Genomic DNA, 20,514 nt, shown 5'->3' with positions numbered 1-20,514 from the left:
GCGCGGCCGCTGCGGAAGTTTGGGCCCCGCCGGCCGCCGTCGCCCGGGGCGCGAGGGCTGCCGGGAAAGGTGCCTCGTCCCCGCCCACTCGGCGGCCACACACGCGCGCGCGCGTGGGCCGGGCTCATCGCTTCTACCGCGGCCTCGGGGTCCCGGCGCTGGTCGCGGCCACTGCTGGGGGTCGCGGGGTTCAGACGGAGCTGAGACGTGAGTGTCGGCGGCGGGCCGGGACGCTCGCGAGGACGCACGTGCACGAGCACCGGGGCTGAGGCTTCGGGGCGCCCCTCGGCGTCACCCGGCGCAGGCGTTTTCCCCCCGCACCCCCGACGCCTCCCCTTGCTCGGGGGCGCCTCCCCTTGCAGCCCCGGCGTCTCCCCTGGTTCGGGGGCGCCTCCTCCTGCAGCCCCGACGCCTCCCCTTGCTCGGGGGCGTCTTCCCCGGCAGCCTCGGCGCCTCCCCTGCTTCGGGGGGCGCCGTCCGCCCCGGGTGTCCGGGGTCTCTCCCGGTGACGCCCACCGCGAGGATCCGGGCTCCCAGTCCCCGACTTGCCTCCCTGGCACCCCGACCTCATTCCCCCACCCCTTTAAGAATGTTGTACTCGACTCCGGAATAGTTTCTAGAAGCATCTAAGCAGCGTGTCCCGGGAAATCAGTAACCGAGCGGTGCCAGCGACACACACAGCACAGCCCGGTGTGAACTCGTTGAAACCGAGATACCGAGCACGAGACGTTGCATCAGATTTATACGTGACCATTTGGGGTGGAATCCTTTCAGATTAGCAATCGTACATGGGAAGATATTTAATCAGGTTTGCCACTTGCATAGTTGGTTTCCAGCTATGGATCCAGTAGACGTGACTTGAATGAATGTCTTATTTAGGCACCGTGGTCTGTAAGGCCTTTAACAACAGATCCAGGGCATCAACTGGCCAGCCACAAATGGTCACCAGTGTCCGCCTCTCCACCGATGGTCCCAGGGCCCCTCCCCTAGCCTCCATCCTGCTCCTTAGCAAACCCAGTTTTAAGGAAAACTGACTTGGATCACATGCTTACGTGAGCGTTGACTCAGGGATTTGATGTCCTTCTAACCTGGTACCTCTCTGTCACCCAAATCACTGAGACCTTGGCAGGCAGGTCCAGCCCCTAATCTCAGCCATTTCCCTGTCTTCCAAAGGGAAGGGGGAGCAGGGCTTCTCCTCTGACTCAGTTAACCTGACACTGACCCGTTGCATCGGAGTATTCCATTCACACCTTGTCTCTCCTCTCACCTGTTGGATATTTGGACTGTTTCCGTACCCTGGTAGTGAACTCAGACAATGACTATAGATGCACACATCGTTTGTCTTACTTATTTTTTGTTATTTTTGGGCCACACCCCACAGTGCTCAGGGCTTACTTCTAGCAACTTACTTGCTTACTCAGGGATCTTACCCAGGGATCACTGGTGGCAACTCAGGGAACCAGGTGCCCTGAATCCGAGTTGACTGAGCGCAAGGCAACTGTCCTGCCAGCTGTAATTTCTCTCCAGCCCCCTCATACTTCCTTTCTACTCAATGTTTTTGTGTTTTGCCCATCCCTGCTCCCTTGAATCACTTCAGGCAGGTTTTCAACCAAAGCTTGTTTGATTCACTTGTCATTTATCTCATTGCAGAATCCAGAAAAACACATTGGATTGTATTTGAGCATTATTATGGGCAAGCTAGTTTCAGTCTGGGTTCTGCCACACCTTCTGGCTAATAGTGTTCTAGTAAAGAAAATACATAAAAGCAAATCAGCCAGTATCTCCTTTGCATTATTTTTGTCAAAAATGAATAGCAAATGAATTTTATTCAGTGTTTCATTGTAGTGTTTTATCTTTGCATGTTCCTTTCATTTTTCTTAGCAAACGTGTTTCCAGAAGGCTTGAAATAAATAGTAAAGAAAGATTCTTTATGAAAAGTAACTATTCCTACTTCCATGTGATTTTTAGTTGTTAGCTTTTTCAGAAGCTGGCTTTATGGGGTATCTTTAAAGATGGAAGGGGGGGGGGTCAGTGCAATAGTCCATAGGGCACTCGCCTTACACTCAGTTGACCCTGGTGGGTTTGAGTCTTAGCACCCTAGGTGATCCCCTAAGCCTTGCCAGGAGTGGTTCTAGTGCAGAGCCAGGACCAGTGGGTATGACCTAACCCTCCCCCCCAATAAACATAAATAGGATTTGCTTCCACAATACCCCTCACTTTGCCCTGATACTATTCTGTAATAGAAGAGAACTTACTTTTGTCTTCTCCCATCCAGTAACTCTATTTTCAATATTGCCTGTATATTTGTAGTCCTGTTATAATTATATCAGCGATATTTATATATTATCCCTGAAACGTTGTTCATTCTTGAGTGAAGTCAGGATGTGTCAAAGGAGATCATGCTGAATTATTATTTTTTCCCCTATTTTCTTGTGCGCAGATCTGAAGAGATACCCTGACCGTGGCATGTGATTTTTCCAGACAACGTTGGCACCTTGCTGTGTTGAAAATGTTTGGGAGATTGACGTTTCCACAACTGCTTTTTGCCAGCATCCTTGGAATTGCTGGAGGAATATATATTTATCAACCAATATTTGAACAGTATTTCAGAGATCAAAAGGAATTAAGAGAAAACGTGAAATCAGCGCCAGATTCAAAAGAGAAGAAAAGTTAATGCTACATGAAGTTGAATTGTAATTTCTTAATGTTCCTTTGAAAATATACTTTGGTAATAACCTAAAATTTTCTCTAGTACATTTTTAAACCTAAATTATAATGATTTTTAGTAATTTTTGAAACCAGCACTGTTAATTTCTAATGTTTATTGTAATTTTACTTGTAGTGTCTTTTCTCCAGAAAATGATCTGTGATTTCCCTTTAACTAAAAACTTGAATGTCTTGGGCCCGAGCGATTGTACAGCCTTGCATGTGGCCGACCTGGGTTCAATCCCTGGCATCCCATATGGTCCTCTGTGCACTGCCAGGTGTAATTCCTGTGTGCAGAGCCACAAGTAACCCCTGAGCATCGCTGGGTGTGACCCAAAAAGCAAAAATAAAAATAAACTTGAATGTATTAAAAAGTGATTTGTTTCCTAGTCTATGTTAACTTTTCTGGGAATGCAGCATAGACAGTATCTTGAGCTGAATGTTTATAAAATAGCTAGAAATGCTATTGCTAAGTTTATAAATGAGATGAGCCAAGTTAGCTGTTTCAGGAAGAATACCTCTCAAATAATCTGTAATTCAGTATGCTACAGTATAGTCTTTCAACCTTGACGCTTTCCTGTAGGAATAAATTTGGAATTTTTGAATTGAATCAGAATGTGATTGTCGAGGGGACATAGGCTGGCGGTAGAGCTGACATGTGTTAGTCCTGGGTTAAATTCTGGGTCTGTTCCACAGCTTTGTAGAGTATGGCCACAAATAAACAAAAACCTGTAAAGAAGAAAGGAAATGAATATAATTACATGCATTAAAAGTGCTTTCTTTTATTAAGAGCAAATTTTAACTTAGTCTCAGCTATATTGAAAAGGGCTGGAGCGATAGCACAGCGGGTAGGGCGTTCGCCTTACAAGCGGCCAACATGGCCGACCCGAGTTCGATTCCTCCGCCCCTCTCGGAGAGCCCGGCAAGCTACCGAGAGTATTCGATATGCCAGACACAGTAACAACAAAGTCTCCAATGGAGACGTTACTAGGCCCGCTCGAGCAAATCGACGATCAACGGGAGGGCCTTTACCTTTACCTTATATTGAAAAGAAGGTGAAGAAAAACAGAATTAGCACCTGTTCCTTTATAAATGTAAACAATACAGAAATGAACAAAGTAGGGATTATTGTGTGTCTTGGTTGGATCAGTGGCTCTGGGGGATGGGGGGGGGACCCTAATTCATGTGTTCTGACCAAACTGGACCCTCAGCCCAGGTCCCTTTAACAGTTCCCTTGAACTTCCCCCAGGGCTGGGTAATTCAATTTTTTTTTTTAATGTCTGAGCTCATTTATGTAGATCATAGTCCCCGTACCACATGTCTGCTGGGTACCGTGTCATGTCCGAGCTGGCCTGGAGCAGCCACAGTGGAACGGTACGGAGACAGATAGGAGGCGTGGGACTGCAGCTTCTGTCCACCTGGCAAGGCCACTCCTGTTGGTGTCAGACACGCCATGTGGTCCAATTCAAAGACAGGGCAGGACAGAGTTTTCTTCCTAGATGGACTTTCGGGTCCTGTGCCAGTGGGCAGGAGTACATGATTCTTTTCCTATTCAAGGCATGAGATGCTGATGCAATACCAAGCTAAATTGAACTGATTTTGATTCTCCCCTTTTTGTTGGTTTTTACCCGGTGGTCCTTAGGGCTCACTACATAGTGCCAGGGGTCCAACCCCAGTTGGCCGTGTGTAGAGCAAGCCCCTTTTCTGCTGGACTGTCATTGGGCCCACTGATCCCTCCCATCAAAATATATTGGCCATCTGTGGTCATGTACCAGCTCTCAGAGGGTGAGCTGATTTTTTTTTCCGATAAAGATATTGCTGCTTTTCAAATCAAAGCCATGAGATATCATTTCAAATGGACAAGGATTTTATGACAATAGCACTGTAGCACTGTCCTCCTGTTCATCGATTTGCTCGAGCAGGCACCAGTAATGTCTCCTTTGTGAGACTTGTTGTTACTGTGTTTGGCATATCAAATACGTCACGGGGAGCTTGCCCAGCTCTGCCATGTGGGTGGGATACTCTCGGTAGTTTGCTGGACTCTCTCAGAGGGACGGAGGAATTAAACCCGGGTCGGCTTTGTGCAAGGCAAACGCCCTACCCGCTCTGCTATGACAATAAGGAAGACAAATCACAAGTGTTGGCCAACAGGTGGAGAAACAAACCCTGATACACCAGAGGTGGGAATGCTGCTGTTAAGAAAGAACCCGAGGGAAATGGGGTACAGCCTAGTGGCAGGGGACCCCCTTGGATGAAAATGACCCTGCCTCTTTTCCTAAGTGTTCCCACAAAAACCCGTACATAGATGTCCATTCATTGACACTATATATATATATATATATACACTTGATACTTCCAATAGCAAGTGTCATTATTGTAATAGTGAAAAAGGAAATTCTCTGGGCCACGGAGCGCTCAATGGGCTGGACGCGTGCTTTAAAGTAGGAGACCGTTGGTTTGATCTCTGTCATGTTATGGTCTCCTGAGCACTGCTCTATGTAGCCTCAAGAACCAAAAACTAAAGAAAATACAACTATCTGTCAACTGGGGTAAGGAGAGTCAGAAGTTATCGCTAATAGATGGTGGGTTTCTTTTTGGAGTGGTGAAAATGTTCTAGATAGTGGTAACCAACATATAGCTTTTTGTAGGCCACATCTGGCAGTACTCAGAGTTTACTCCTGACTCTGTGCTCAGGAATTACTCCTGGTGGTGCTCAAGACCATATGGGATGAAAGGAATCAAACCTGGGTCAGCTGCATGTGAGCAAGACAAGAGCTTTACCCGCTGTATTATTTCTCTGGCCCAAAACATACATTAAAAACAACTGAATTGTACACTTTAGAAGGGTGTGCTGTTGGGTGTATATCTGGGGATTAGAACCTCACCTGGCAGTGCTCTGAGCTCACTTTTGGCTGTATACTCCTGTCATCCTGGTGGGGCTTGGGGATACTGGGCATCAAACCCACGTCTGCTGCACGCAAGATAAGCCCCTGACCTGCTGTACTATCTGCCCCTCAAAGAGTGACCTTCATTGTATCAACTACATTTCAACAAAGCTGTAGAAGTGTGTCCAGGGGCAAAGTGCTAGTACAGGTGTAGAGTGCCGGCCTTACATGTGGCCAGCCTGGGGCCAATCCTGGCACTACACGATCCCCTATGCACTGCTGACAGTGACCTGGACACTGCTGGGTGTAGCCCCAAGCCCAAAAATATACTAAATGCATCCAAAATACGATTAAGTCCGTCAGTTGTTTTGTGTCACCATATAGCTTTGTATTGTAAGATTTGTGGCCGGTTTGGAGGATAACTAAAGTGGAAGGTCTCACCTGCCTTGTGTGTGGGGGGTCCTGAGTTGAATCCCTTGCAGAGCATAGTGCCTCGACCTCTCCTGGTGACCCCCAAACAACCAGCAGCATCACTGGTTCTGAGCACTGAGCCATCAGCCCAAGGACCGGGCTGTGAGCTTCTTCCTACCCTAGGTTTGGCCGTCTAAAAAATACTTGCCTACAATTTACCACAGAACCATCACTTAATGTACAGTATGTTCACCACAGCATAATCAACACTATCAGCCTTCAAAGAGTTTTTCCGTGGAGTTTTTGCGAGGCCTCGAAAGGTGAGTTGAATGGGGTTATCAGCTCGTGCTCGCAAATGCTTGGGCATGGCTTTCTTAGGGCAGGCAGAACTTCTGACCCAGGGCCCCTCATCCTGTCCTTTCTCTGTGACGACTTGGTGTCTGTAGAATGTGTCTCCAAATTGTTTTGGTTTGGGGGCCGCACCCAGCCGTACTCGGGACTTACTCCTGGCTCTGTGCTCAGGGATCACTTCTGGCAGTGCTTGGGGAACCATGTGTGGTCTGGGGTCAGCTGTGTGCAAGACGAGTCAATCCCCGTATGATCTCTCTGGCCAAAATGAAGATACTAGAATGTGATTAGAACTCTTTTTGGTGGCTGAGGGTGGAGAGGTCATTGGATAACCCTCCGGCAGTGCCCAGTGATTTCTCCTCATTTTGCTCAGGGATCACTCCTGGCAAAGCCGGTGCTCAAGCTGAGTCTGGCTCATGCAGTGCAACGTGCCTTCACCCCTGTACTGTCCAACTGCTTGGTTTGAGGCCACATGTGACTTCGCTCAGGGTTTACTCTCAGCTCTGTGCTCAGGGATCACTCCTGATGAGTTCAAGGCATCGTATGGAAGACCAAAGATCCAGTGCAGAGCAAATGCCCTACCTGCTGTACTAGCTCACTTTCTCACCTGTGTATAGTGAATGTTCCTAGTATTATGAACATTTGTATGTGAGTATCTGAATTCTGTTTTCATGTTTGGGTCCTGCTTTTAGGAAAATACATGTATACGCATATACATGTAAAAATACATCTATTTTTAGGAATTCGTGGGTCCTATGCTAGCTCTCTGTTTAACTGCTAAATTTTTTTCTTCCAAAACATTAGTATCATTTTACATTCCTACCAACGACCATGTAAGGATTTCAGTTTCTCCACAGCCCACTTGTTATTTTTATGTTTCTTAAGAAAACTCTGGCCGGGGGCTGGACAGACAGTGGAGGGGGTAATGCTCTGTCTCACACAGCTTGGTGCCCTGATACCATCCAGGAGGTATGGTCATGGGCTACACAGGGACACAGCCTGGGGACCTAAGCACCCCTGGACTATCCTGGCACGCTCAGACAGCCAGCACCACATCTTCAGGCCTCACGGGGGCACATGGTTTGTCTGAGGGTGGCCAGGGTGGCCTCCCAGCTGCCTGGGCCTGGGGACTCCTCACCAGAAACAAAATAAGGCCAACCTAGTGACAGGGCATTGCGGTTTTGATCTGCATTTCCCTAATGATTAATGACATTAGTTTCTTTTCTTATGCTTGCTAGCCAATTTTGGCATAGCACAGCAGGTAGGGCATTTGCTTTGCACGCGGAAGACCCAGGTTCGAGTCCTCCATCCCTCTCAGAGAGCCCTGCAAGCTACCGAGAGTATCCTGCCGGCACGGCAGAGCCTGGCAAGCTCCCCGTGGTGTATTCGATATGCCAAAAGCAGTAACAACAAGTCTCACAATGGAGACATTACTGGTGCCTGCTCAAGCAAATCATGAACAACAGGAGGACAGTGCTACAGTTAGCCAATTTAAATTTTTTAAAAATCTATTTTAATTCTTTGCTCCTATTTTTTTTTAAAAAAAATTCATCTCAACCAGTTTTTTTCTCCTTTTCCATTTAAATTTGAGACACTGCAGTTCATGATATTGTTCACGATAGGGTTCCCCCAGTCGCCATTCCCTCTGCCATTTGGCTGGGGGGCTCCACGCCTCCTGCCTCCCACGGCCCATTCTGTAGACCAGTTCTCAGGGCCTGGTTGTCCTTGATCACTTGCTGTTTCCTTCCTAGGATCCTTTCTGTCCCACATATGAGAGGTCATTCTGTGTTTGTCCCTCTCCTGGCCAGTGGACCCTGCGTGACACTCTCCAGATCCATCCATATAGGCAGCAAATCATGTGATTTCATCTTACGGCCAAAGAGCATTGCATTGTGTGTATGTGTCATAGTTTCTTTATCCACTTGGTTATTTCCATATCTTGGCTACTGTGTATAGTAGCCTTTTGTTCCTTATTAACTAGATTGTCTTGTCTTTCATTTGTAAGTGATTTTATATATTATAATGCTATATCCTCACCAAAATTTTTTTTATCGTTTTCACTATCTTGATAACCAAAATTCCAAAATTTAAATTCAATCAATATACATTTCTTTTTAAGTTGAACATAATTTTATTTACTTACTTTGGGGGTCTTCCAAACAGTGCTAAGGTGCTAAGGGGGGGTCTAGGGGTCACTGCCCAGTGTTGCTTGGAAGCTGCAGCGGTGGGCCACACCTGGACCATGTGGTCCCAGGGGCCAAAGCCAGGACCTAGGGCATACAAGACATGCACTCTAGCACTTGGCCTTGCTCCTTGACCAACCAGGACAATACCTTTTGCATGTGAGCATCCAGAACATTCTGCCTGGAGTGCATGATTTGCGCATTCTTGTTGAACATCAGTTGACCATAGATTTTTTTTTAATTAATTTCTGGGCTCTGATTTTCTTTATGGACTTTCTGTTTTACACACACACAAACATATATATATATACATGTATATATATATATATTTGTTTTTATGTCAATCCCAACCAAACAAAACCAGGAAGTATTAGTCTATCAGCTTTTTTTTTTTTTACTATTCCAGGTCCCTAGTAATGTTATATAAATTTTATTTTATTTATTTTAGTTTATTTTTGACTTTTGGGTTATACCCGGTGATGCACAGGGATTACTCCTGGCTTTGCACTCAGGAATTACTCTTGGTGGTGTTTGGGAGACCATATGGGATGCTGAAAATCGAACCCAGGTCGGCCGCGTGCAAGGCAAAAGCCCTATCCACTGTACTATCGCTCCAGCCCCATGTTATATAAATTTTAGAATCAATGTTTTCCATTTTACTTTTTATTTTAATTTACTTATTTTGGATCTCACAAGTGGCATTCAGGGGCTTGGGGCCCCTTCTAACAAGTATGTCAACTGGGCCTTTGCTTCACTGCAGGAAGGAACCAAAGGATGTGGTGCTGCTTGGGCCCGTGGGGGCCAGGGGATACCTGGACCACCCCGAGGTGCTCTGGGGACCTCCATGTCACAGCATCCGATGCTTAGGGGTCTCCAGGACTGCACACTGAAGTGCTGGGGGCAGGGTGGAGCGACCACGTGGTGCTGGGACCCAGCCCCCATCTGTGGGCGCAAAGGCCTGAGCCTTAGTCCTTGTGCTGTCTCTGAGGCTTCACTCTTGCTAGCGTGGAAAGCAGCATTATGGCAGGAAGCAGAGAAGCAGAGTGTTTAGGGAGATCAGACTGAGCCAGTTTTCCGGGACAAGGCTATAACTTCAAAGATGATGGAGTTAAGCTACACTGTACGTCAAGGAGAATGTGGGTGGTTAAGAAATGAAGCACAATGGAATACTATGCAACTGTTAAAAAGACAAAATCATAAAATAAAAAAAAGACGAAATCATGACATTTTCATATAAGTGGATGGACATGGAGAGTATCATGCTAAGTGAAATGAGTCAGAGAGAGAGGGACAGACATAGAAGGACCGCACTCATTTGTGGAATATAAAGGAACATAATAGGAGACTAACACCTAAGGATAGTAGAGATAAGGGCCAGGAGGATTGCTCCATGGCTTGGAAGCCAGTCTCATAGTCTGGGGGAAAAGGCAGCTGGGATAGAGAAGGGACCACTAAGTAAATGATGGTTGGAGGGATCGCTCGGGATGGGAGATGTGTGCTCAAAGTAGGCTATGGACCAAACATGATGGCCTTTCAGTACCTGTATTGCAAACCATAACACCCGGGAGAGAGAAGAGGGAATGTGCCTGCCACAGAGGCAGGGAGTGGGAAGGGGTGGGGGCGGTGGGAGGGATCCTGGGAACATTGGTAGTGGAGGATGGGCACTGGTGGAGGGATAGGTACTTGGACATCATATGACTGAAATGTAATCATGAAAGTTTGTAAGTCTATAAATAATAATAATAATATCTTTTTTTTTTCTTCAAAAAGAGATGAAGCATATTTTTGGCTTGCCTTGCATGCAGCTGACCACCAGGTGGGGCCCAAAATCCAAAGAAAAAAACAGACATTTTGAACTGGGAGATTTTGTTTTGTTTTGTTTTGTTTTTGCGGGTGTGGCAGGGGCTGGGAGGTTGGGGGTCACACCCGGTGATGCTCGGGGGTTACTCCTGGCTCTGCACTCATGAGTGACTCCAGGCAAGCTCGGGGGACCATGTGGGATGCTGGGATGGAACCCTGGTCCACCACGTGCAAGGGAAAAGCCCTTTCCACTCTACTATGACTCCAGCCCCTGGGAGATTTTTTTAAAGGCCAAAAGATCTAGTTCTAAACTTTACTTTTTATTATGAAGACTCTAAAATATTGGTTGTGTTCACTTCATTTGGTTACAGTTGGCCTTTGGAGAGAATAATTAACTAGTGTCACCAAAAAAGCCCTTTTAAATAATGCGTGTTGGGGTTTTGATGGGGATGGAATTGAGTGTATACATTGCTTCAGGGAGTATTGTAATCTTTACAGTGTTATGCCTTCCAACCCATGAATGAGGAACGTCTTCATATTTGTCTTCTTTAATTTATTCAATAGTATTTTCTAGATTTCAGTGTAATTAGTTAAATTGACTTGAATGTGTTTTATTCTTTGGAAGTTTATTGTGTACGGTATTGTTTTATTAACTTCTTTTGGGGAGGCTTGCTTACTGCCAATGTAGGAGAGAGGGATTGAAACATAGTACATTGTGATAATACAGAGAACAGGAGTGATAGGAAATATAAATATGCATATTCATATAGAGAGATATATAGATCTTTCTATATATCTATATTTAATATATATATATATATATAGAGAGAGAGAGAGAGAGAGAGAGAATACAGGTTTACCAAAGTGGCAACTTCCTGGTCACTAGTGAATGGTATTTCTGAAAGAAACACACTCTTATAGAGCTTGTATCTTATGGTATAACCTATCCATTCATGAAATTAATCCATGGTTTGCTAGTTTACTATTCAAACTATTTTTTTCAATTTCTCAACTTATCATGCTAATGCCAGACCTCTCTGCAGTAAAAATAGGTTTTAATATTTATGTTGTTTAGTCATTTTAGTTATTCATATCAGTAGTATATCTAGAGGACTAATATGTCATTTAGTTGACTTTTAATTACCTATACTTTTATTTTATTTGATTTTGGGCCACACCTGGTTGTGCTCAGGGCTTGCTCCTGGCTCTGTACTTAGGAATCACTCCTGGAGGTGTTCAGGGAACCATACAGTATGCTGGGGATAGAACCTGGGTTTGTTCAGTTGCAAGGCAAGTGCCTTAACCACTGTACAATCTTTCTTGCCCTAAATTACCTACACCTTTAAATGTATTTTCTGTAATAATCTGCGGGGGGAGCCAACATTGCTCAGAGATCACTCCTTGGTGGTGCTCTGAAAACTATATGTGGTTTTAGGGATCAAACTCAGATCAGCCGTGTGCTTGGCAAATGCCTTATGCCCTCTACTATCTCTCTGGCTTTTGGAATAAACTGTAATACACTGGCTAATTTACTTAAATTTTGTAGTGCCTTTTCAAGATACAACTTCAGTGTTAAATTTTTCTTTTTTTTTTTTTTTTGCTGTCTTTTGAGAACCTTGGATTGCTGCTGGTAATCCAGAATTTTTGTATTTATGTTTTGTAGTATTTCAGAGGACATGTATTGGAAGGAACGTTTTGAGCATTACTGTAAAACTTCAGTGTGCAATAAAGTACCTGGTGATTTTGTTAAAATGTAAACTGGGGTAGCTGGAGCAATAGGGTAGGGTGTTTGCCTTGCATGTGGCCGAACCGGATTCAATTTCCAGCATCCCGTATGGTCCCCTGAGCACTGCCAGGAGTAATTCCTGAGTGCATGAGCCAGGAGAAACCTCTGTGTAATGCCTGGGGTGACCCAAAAATTTAAAAAAATGTAACGTGGGGTTCAGCAAGTCTGGAGGGAGGATCAGATTCCATCATTCCCTTGAGTCACGGGTAATTCCAGTCCTCCTGGAATAAGGGAGAACCTTGACTATAAGGGATCCTCTATCGTGGCTAAACCATGTCCCAGCTACATGGGACCTAGATCTGTTGTCAATGTAGCACTGTAGCACTGTCCTCCTGTTATTCATTGATTTGCTTGAGCGGGCACCAAGTCTCCTTTGTGAGACTTGTTGTTACTCTTTTGGCATATCGAATACGCCACAGGGAGCTTGCCAGGCTCTCCCATGCGGGTGGGATACTCTCGGTAGCTTACTGGGCTCCCTGAGAAGGACAGAGGAATTGAACCCTGGTTGGCCGCATTCAAGGCAAATGCCCTACCCGATGTGCTATCGCTCCAGTTCTCTGTGGTAGAGCATTTGACTACTGTTGTCAATATTAGGGATAAACTTGATTGTCATCTAGGTCAGGACTACACTTTACCCTTTTCCTACCTGTGACCCTGTATTGTAGGAGAAATGCAATATGAGCAAGTGCTGCTGGGAATGCAGCCTTGAACTCATGAGCTGATTAATTTTGAATTAATTTTTGATCACTCCATGTTCAGGAACCTTTTACTGTTGCCAAAAATTTGAACCTCACACATTCAGTTCTTTTTTTTTTTTTTTTTGATCACACCCGGCGATGCACAGGGGTTACTCCTGGCGCTGCATTCAGGAATCACCCCTGACGGTGCTCAGGGGACCAAATGGGATGCTGGGAATCGAACCCGGGTTGGCTGCGTGCAAGGCAAACGCTCTACCCATTGTGCTATTGTTCCAGCCCCCTTCAGTTCTATTAAGACAGGGCTAAGCCTACTCAGGTGAGTACTGTATTGCTCTAGTGCAGAAAACAGAACTTGGAAATTTCTCACGTCATTGGTGATTTTGACTGTCTTTAGTAGAATAGGATTCTCATCAGAGTGAAAAAGTATGCCCAATGCTTCTTGGCAATCTTTCCTTCCTGCTGCTTTTATCTTGCTATCAAGTGACTAAGCAAATGGAGATAAATATTTAATACAGAATCATTGTGCTACAAGTTTGTTTTTAAAGTCCACTCTGCTAATTTTTTTTAATCACCTTGAGATACACACTTACAAAATTGCTCTAGATTGGGCTTCAGCCATACAATGTTCCATCACCTTTCCCTTCACCAGTGTACATTTCCAGCCACCGATGTCCCCAGTTTCCCTTCTGTCACCTCCAACAACCTAAATTAATAAATAAAGTTTTTTTTTTTTCTTCAGGAAAAGTAGAAGATTATTTAGTCATTTGAAGAAGAGTGAACTGAGAGTTAGAATGTGCCTGTGAATGGGAGAGAAAAAGGGAAGGGGAGGGAAGGGGAGAGGAGGAGAGAGAGAGGGAGGGGGAGGGGAAGGGAAGACTTCATGATAGAGAAGAAAGGAGACTATGATAGGGTGATAGGGGAAAAGGAGATGTGGTAACAACTGTACGGACATGTTCTTGATTCTACTCAGTGACTAGGAAGCAATTAAAACAATCTGTTCTGGGAAAGAACAAGAATGGATGAGAAAGTCAAGAATTTCTGGGATTTTCATTACAAAAGAGGTTCCTATGGGAGGAAGCTCCTTTGGTTTCTATCTTCCAATCTCAAGGAAAATGTTTTCTAAAAACTTGTTTTGAGTTGAGGTCACCAAAACCCAGTCTCCCGTGAATTCAGAAGTGGAAGTAACTGAATTCCCAGCAATATGTAAGTGAGGGAGTTTTGACAGTTGAAACAGTCTCTTCATTTTTATAGTGATTCTGTATACTGTATCCCTCGCCATGCTAACTCAGACCCGACTTATCCACCCAAAAAATAGGCCAACAGAGTCCTACCGCATGCAACCTTCCTGTCTTTTATTAAATTCTTCAGAGAAGAGTGGAGATTCACAGAGGAATATGCGGTAAGCTCTCAATCGAAAATAAAACAAAATTCATAAGACAAAAAACTTACAGTCTGAGTAGCTGGTTTCGCCTAAAGTGAGGGAATGAATATTGCAGAGAGCAGTGGGGAATAAAGCTGAGAAGACATATTAGTAATACAGTTTTGGATTTTAAATGCTGGTGCATATTTGTACTGAGATTCAGGAACTATAGAAATAAATCAGTTGGAGATTGGAAAGATAGTGTAAGGGTAAGGTGCTAACCTTGCATATGGCTTACCCTGATCCGATCCCAAGCACCATGTATGGTGCTCCAAGCACTACCAGGAGTGATCCCCAAGCATGGAGTCAGTCCTGAGCACTGCGGGGTGTGACTTCTAAATCAAAGAAGAAGAATACAATGAACCTAGATATCATATCGTGTGTGTGCTAAATCTTAGCTCCACATTGGTGAGGAGAGTTAATATCATCATCTCATTGTGTGGTAAGGATCACAAGAAATGATTTTTGTAGGAAATGCAGCATAGAAGGAACTCGGTACAAAGGGGAATGGAGAGGGAGGGAGGGAAGAAGCAGAGGCTGTGATGGAAGCTTTCAGAGGAGGACTTTACTTTCAAAGATCCAGGGGAAACTATGCTTGTTGTCCTACTTTTCTGAAAATGCGAACGTAAGTGATTTGAAGAGAGGAGGAACATAAACTGGGTGACGGATATGCAGCAAGAGAAAACTTGCATGAGACAGACAATTCCCTTGTATTTGTGGGAAGGAATAAATAGCTGGAAGTGTCAATCCTGGGGGAAAATACAACTTTTCTATCAGGTTACATCCTGAAGATGATGGCGTGCTTCAGTCCCACTATTCCGACCCTCTCGAACCCACTTTCCACATGCAGCCTGAAAAATCTTTCCCCAAAGCCAATTGTATCATTCCCCCTTTGACCATCTCCAGTACTCTCCAGCTCAGACAGCCCTTGCTAGGTCCTGCTCGGTTGGAAATGTGTTTACGGATAAACAGAGGAGCGGGAGCACTGTGATGGGAGTAACCCAATAAACCTTTCATCCTCCCATGCCATGCCCTCGTGTCCTGTGCCAGCCCCCTAGCACAGGTTGCCCCAGCTGGGGGAATGTGTCTCTCCTTTCCACAGGGCAGCACCAAAGCTTCTCTACCTTGGCTCACTCACTGCAGGTCACACCTTCGTCTCCCAATTTTCCTCCAGATGGAAGACACACTTTAATCCCAACGACTTTATCTTCTTTGAATGCAATTGTGACTGTGTTCTTAACTTCCCTCTCCTCTATTTTGGCGTGTGGGAAAATCCAACAGATTTTGCTTACTGACTTTCTTATTGGTCACTCTGCCAAACCCACTAATTATTACAAACAGTTTTACCAACAAAAAACCCAGGGAACTGTGGGATTGAGAAATATACCACAAAGAAGCAGGATGGATGTGCAAATCAACGTGTGACCAAGGATCCGCGGCTCTCTCGCCACTTGTGTTCCGTGGTCTCAAGTTACTTCCCCCGTCTGGGATGGCCAATGCCATGGGCCAAAGAAGGAGGAAATGAGGGTCAGGCTGGTCATTGATCAGTTGCTGTTTATTTCATTCTCCCCACGTGCCTGTCCCACTCTCACTAAGCCCCTCATTCCCGTCTCCTCCTGTCTCCCTCGGCCGTTTCTCTGCTCCAACTCGCTGCCTTGGTGTCTCTCTAGTCTCTCACAAACTCTGCCACACTAGTGGTAGCAGCCACACCCAGGTTCTGTAGCACAATCAACAGATTGTTAATATGTTCCTCAAGGGCGAAAGATCACCTAGGGGTGTTTCTCATCTCCTTTATAATATTTAAATTCTCCTTAGTCCAATAACTTAGTTAATATCTTAATTCTACTACTTAATAATATTACTTATTTTGTATGGACACAGTAAGAGATAACATTAATCTTATAGGATGACTCTCCTGGGAACATCTTGCTATAGATCTCAGACTACTGTGCTCAGGCCAGATTAGTCTTTCCTAACCCTAGCAGTGTCCTAATCCAGTTGTTACTTTTTGGATCATGACAGAATTTGCCCATGACCGTGCTCTTAACTTATAGTTAAGTATTATGGGTCTTGACCTGGCTTATTTCAATGCCAGGGTAGCTCACAGCTTGCCCTGGGTCCATCCAGTCCCTCGTCAGGACCCTGCTTTGGGGGTGCTAGGAAGTAAGGGCAACTGAGGCTTAAGTCAAGAAAACCGATGCCCAGGAGTGAATATTATCTGGAGTCAATTAACTCCCAAGTTACAAAAGCATAGCATTAACTGTCTTACTGTGTCTATACAAAAAGAACTTTGCTCTGAATGCAAAGGACATAAGGAGAAGAGAAAAGCAATATTTACAAGTTAACAGAGTCTGATTAGGAGATAAAGGTGATTGACTGGCTGAGGAAGCAGAGCACAAAGAAAGGGGTTACAAATAAATACAGGAATGGGAGCACTCTGATGGGAGTAACCCAATAAACCTAAGCTCCCTGTGGCAAGGCAGAAGGGACAAACCAATGTTATCCTACAGATGGGTGACAAATTGACATCATAAACTTATGCAGTTTACACTGCAGATGTATGGTTTTACAAGTTTTACATTAGGAAATTTCTCTATCCGACTTTCATTAGCTTATTATTTCTACATTGTCATAGTTTATAATATTTAAATTCTCATTTCCAAGCATAATTTCCACAATATTGTTTGGAGCTAGAAATTCAAATTTTGTTTGTAAGATTTTACCATTTAACTTGTGTTTAGTTGAAGCTGAGCTTCATTATTTGTTGTTGTCTTTTGTTTTGGGGAGACCACACCTGGCAATGCTCAGGGTTACTCCTGGATCTGCACTCAGGAATTACTCCTGGCAGTGCTGGGGGACCATGTGGAATGCCAGGGATGGAACCAGAAGGGCTGTGTATAACGCAAGCACCCTCCACATATCCGCTGTCCTATGCTCTGACTCTGAGCTTCTGCACTTTTATTTATTTATTTATTTATTTTTTAGATTTACAATTTTTTGTGCTTGGGTTTAGATTATACAATGATCAAATACCCATCCCCCCACCAGTGCCCATTTTCCACCACCATGGATAATATCCCTCCCACCCCCATCCCTCCCATCTCACCCTGCTTCTGTGGCAGGGCGATCCCTTGTGTTCTCTCTCTCCTTTTGGGTGTTGTGGTCTGCAAAAGAGGCTTTGAGTGGCAAACATGTTCAGTCCATAGTCTACTTTCAACATGTATCTCCCCTCCTGGGAGGATCCTCCAAACACCCTTTATTTGGTGCTCCCTTCTCTATCTGAGCTGCCCTTTCCCCTAGAATGCCCGGCTGGCCTCTAAGCTAAGGAGTAAACCTCCCGGTGCTGATCTCAGCTATTCTTGGGTATTAATCTCATACTTTGTTACTTTATATCCCCCAGATGAATGCAATCTTTCTATGTCTATCCCTCTCTTTCTGACTCATTTCGCTTAGCATGATACTTTCCATGTTGTACCACTTGTACATAAATTTCATGACTTCATCTTTTCTAAGAGCTACATAGTACTCCATTGTGTAGATGTACCAAAGTTTCTTTAACCAGTCATCTGTTCTTGGGCATTCAGGTTTCTTCCAGTTTCTGGCTACTGTAAAGAGTGCTGCAATGAACAAACAAGTGCAGATGTCACTTCGACTATACGTTTTTGCCTCTCTGGGATATATTCCCAGGAGTGGTATTGCTGGGTCAAATGGGAGCTTCTGCACTTTTAAAGGAAGGGCTCATAGGAACTATATTTCCTGAGTTAATTGTATCATTGTATCACTGTCATCCTGTTGTTCATCCATTTGCTCAAGTGAGTGGGTGCCAATAATATCTCCATTTGTCCCTGTCGTGTGCTAGTGTAGCCTGATGGCATATTGGGGGCTCTTTCAGGGTCAGGGGAATGAAGACCATCATTGTTACTATTTTTGGCATATCCATTACACCGCGGGTAGCTTGCCAGGCTCTGTCAAGCAGGCGGAATACTCTCAGTAGCTTGCCGGGCTCTCTGAGAGGAATGGAGACTTTTGGGGTGGCCTCTAATTGCCTTGGGTGTTCCCAGTCAGGCATATATATATATTTCCCTCTATGATTTGTTGCCTACTCATTTTCCATAATTGCCACACCATATTTGATGGGGTTCAGACAGTAGGCAACAAATCATAGAGTTCATTGTAATATAAACAATAAAAAGGAAATCTATAATTTTCATTTCATTTCATTTCATCATCCTGTTATTCGTCGATTGCCTCGAGCAGGCCCCAGTAACGTCTCTTTCATCCTAACCCTGAGATTATATTCAAGGCTATTTAGGAGAATGAGACCCATCATTGTTACTGGTATTTGGCATATTTGGTACGCCACGGGGAGTTTGCCAGACTCTGCCCTGTGGGCAGGCTACATTCGATAGCCTGCAAGTTTGTCCAAAGTAGGAATAACACAATAAGATGTCATAAAAAAAGTTCTGTTAGGATGTCGCGCGGCCGCGCGGTTCCGGGATCTGGATTTTATAGTCTCTGAGTCTTGGCCGCTGATGGGATTACACGGCGCCAGGGGGCCAGGTGGTGGGTGTGACCCCCGCCTACTGGAATTTGGAGGATCTGGGTGGAAGATGCTCGACTCCAATTCGAGTAGGCTTGGAGGTCTCGGCCCCGGAACCCGCGTGGCTTTGTCCCTCTGCCAGTACCTTCATGTGTGCGGAGAGTGGTCTCAGCATGGTGGTGGCTGGTCCTGGAGGTCTTCGGCTGCCGGAGCCCTGGTCGGGGCGGGGAGGAAAGCTCAACCCGCTCCCCTCCAAGGGACTCCGGGAAGGAACACCCAGGCGCGGGGCAGAGACTGCACTGCTCTCGTCCGGGATCTGGATTTTATAGTCTCTGAGTCTTGGCCGCTGATGGGATTACACGGCGCCAGGGGGCCAGGTGGTGGGTTCAGACAGTAGGCAACAAATCATAGAGTTCATTGTAATATAAACAATAAAAAGGAAATCTATAATAATAGATTTTTAAAAATCTATTTCAAAAATACAGTTGAATGTATACTAACCTGAGATTTATTTGATATGTGATATGACTATAAACTAACTTGTAATCCACAGAAATATACACTAGCTAGTAGAACAATTGCTTCTTTAAACTTTAGGAGTTGGAAATGTCCTAGAGATAAATTGAGAGATTTGTTTTCCCGGGCAGAGAGGCAGTCAAGTGGGTAGGGTGATTGTCTTGCAGGTGGCTCACTGGGATTCCCCGTTTGATCCACAGCACCCCAGGGTTCAGCAGGAGTTATCCCTGAGTGCAGGGCTCGGAAAAAGCCCTGAGCACAGCTGGGTGTGTCCCCCCCACCCAAATGAGCTGGCCCCTGTGGGGTTAGAGAAGTAAATTCAATATCTAGAGTGCCATTTTTGCATGCAGGAGGCGTAGGGCTCAGTTCCTAGTGCCACATGTCCCCCGGCAGTGCAACCAGGAGCAATCCCCCGAGCACAGACTTGGAGAAATCCCTGAGTACCACAGGGTGTGGCCCCCCAAAAAAACCCCAAAATAACAGGGTCCATAAGACACTAGAACCGCGGGTCGGGCGCTTGCTCTGAGCTGGGTTTTGGCTGCTTCCCACCAACTTCTATGGTCCCCAGTAGGGTGTGACCCCCAAACAGCACCCCTCCCCCACCACAAAAACAAACAAACAGGGGGCTGGAGCAATAGTACAGCGGTAAGGTGTTTCCCTTGCACACGGCCTACCAGGGTTCGATTTCCAGCATCCCATATGGCCCCCTGAGCACCGCCAGGGGTAATTCCTGAGTGCAGAGCCAGGAGGAACCCCTGTGCCTCCCCAGGTGTGACCCAAAAAGCAAACAACAACAACAACAACAAACAAAAAGCAAACAACAAACACATGATTTCCGTTGAGGAAACGGAGACTCCTATGGGTCATGTGTAGGCGATCAGATCAATGGCAAATCCGTCTGCAGACTGGAAAGATGCTGGAGGTGGGAGCACGTGGGTTTGCAGGAGACAGGACACCAGGCAACGAGGCGGACGGAAGCTTCGAGAAGCGGGCGCCAGGGCGTCAGTCGCTCGACTTAGGCAGAACCAGGCCGGCCCAGGGCGCTCCGATGTGCAGCCCACCGACTGCCCGTCCACGCCTCGCCCCCGTCTGCGCCCCTTCCAGCCCCAGACGCCCGCGGCCCGGGGCGCTGCGATACGTGGCCGCCAGGGAGCAGCACCGGCCCGCGGGTCCGCTCAGCGCCCGCCGTTTGCCGGGGCTTTCGCTTTTTCGCTTTTTTTC

At 45.7% G+C, this 20,514-nt stretch overlaps 1 protein-coding gene across 1 annotated transcript; it reads left to right on the top strand.

The window, feature by feature from the left end:
• The first annotated feature begins 91 nt into the window (after positions 1-91).
• PIGBOS1 (PIGB opposite strand 1) lies at positions 92-3,062 on the top strand. The gene is made up of 2 exons (XM_056115643.1): positions 92-207; positions 2,441-3,062. The coding sequence occupies exon 2, from the start codon at positions 2,510-2,512 to the stop codon at positions 2,672-2,674; it is 165 nt and encodes a 54-aa protein (XP_055971618.1). The 5' UTR covers positions 92-207; positions 2,441-2,509; the 3' UTR covers positions 2,675-3,062.
• Positions 3,063-20,514: the final 17,452 nt, after the last annotated feature.

The sequence above is a fragment of the Sorex fumeus genome, unplaced genomic scaffold (assembly GCF_029834395.1).
Source record: "Sorex fumeus unplaced genomic scaffold, SorFum_2.1 ptg000029l, whole genome shotgun sequence".
In the NCBI taxonomy this organism is placed as follows: domain Eukaryota; kingdom Metazoa; phylum Chordata; class Mammalia; order Eulipotyphla; family Soricidae; genus Sorex; species Sorex fumeus.
Note: the sequence above shows the minus strand (reverse complement) of the source record. Positions and strands in the feature narration are given on the sequence as shown.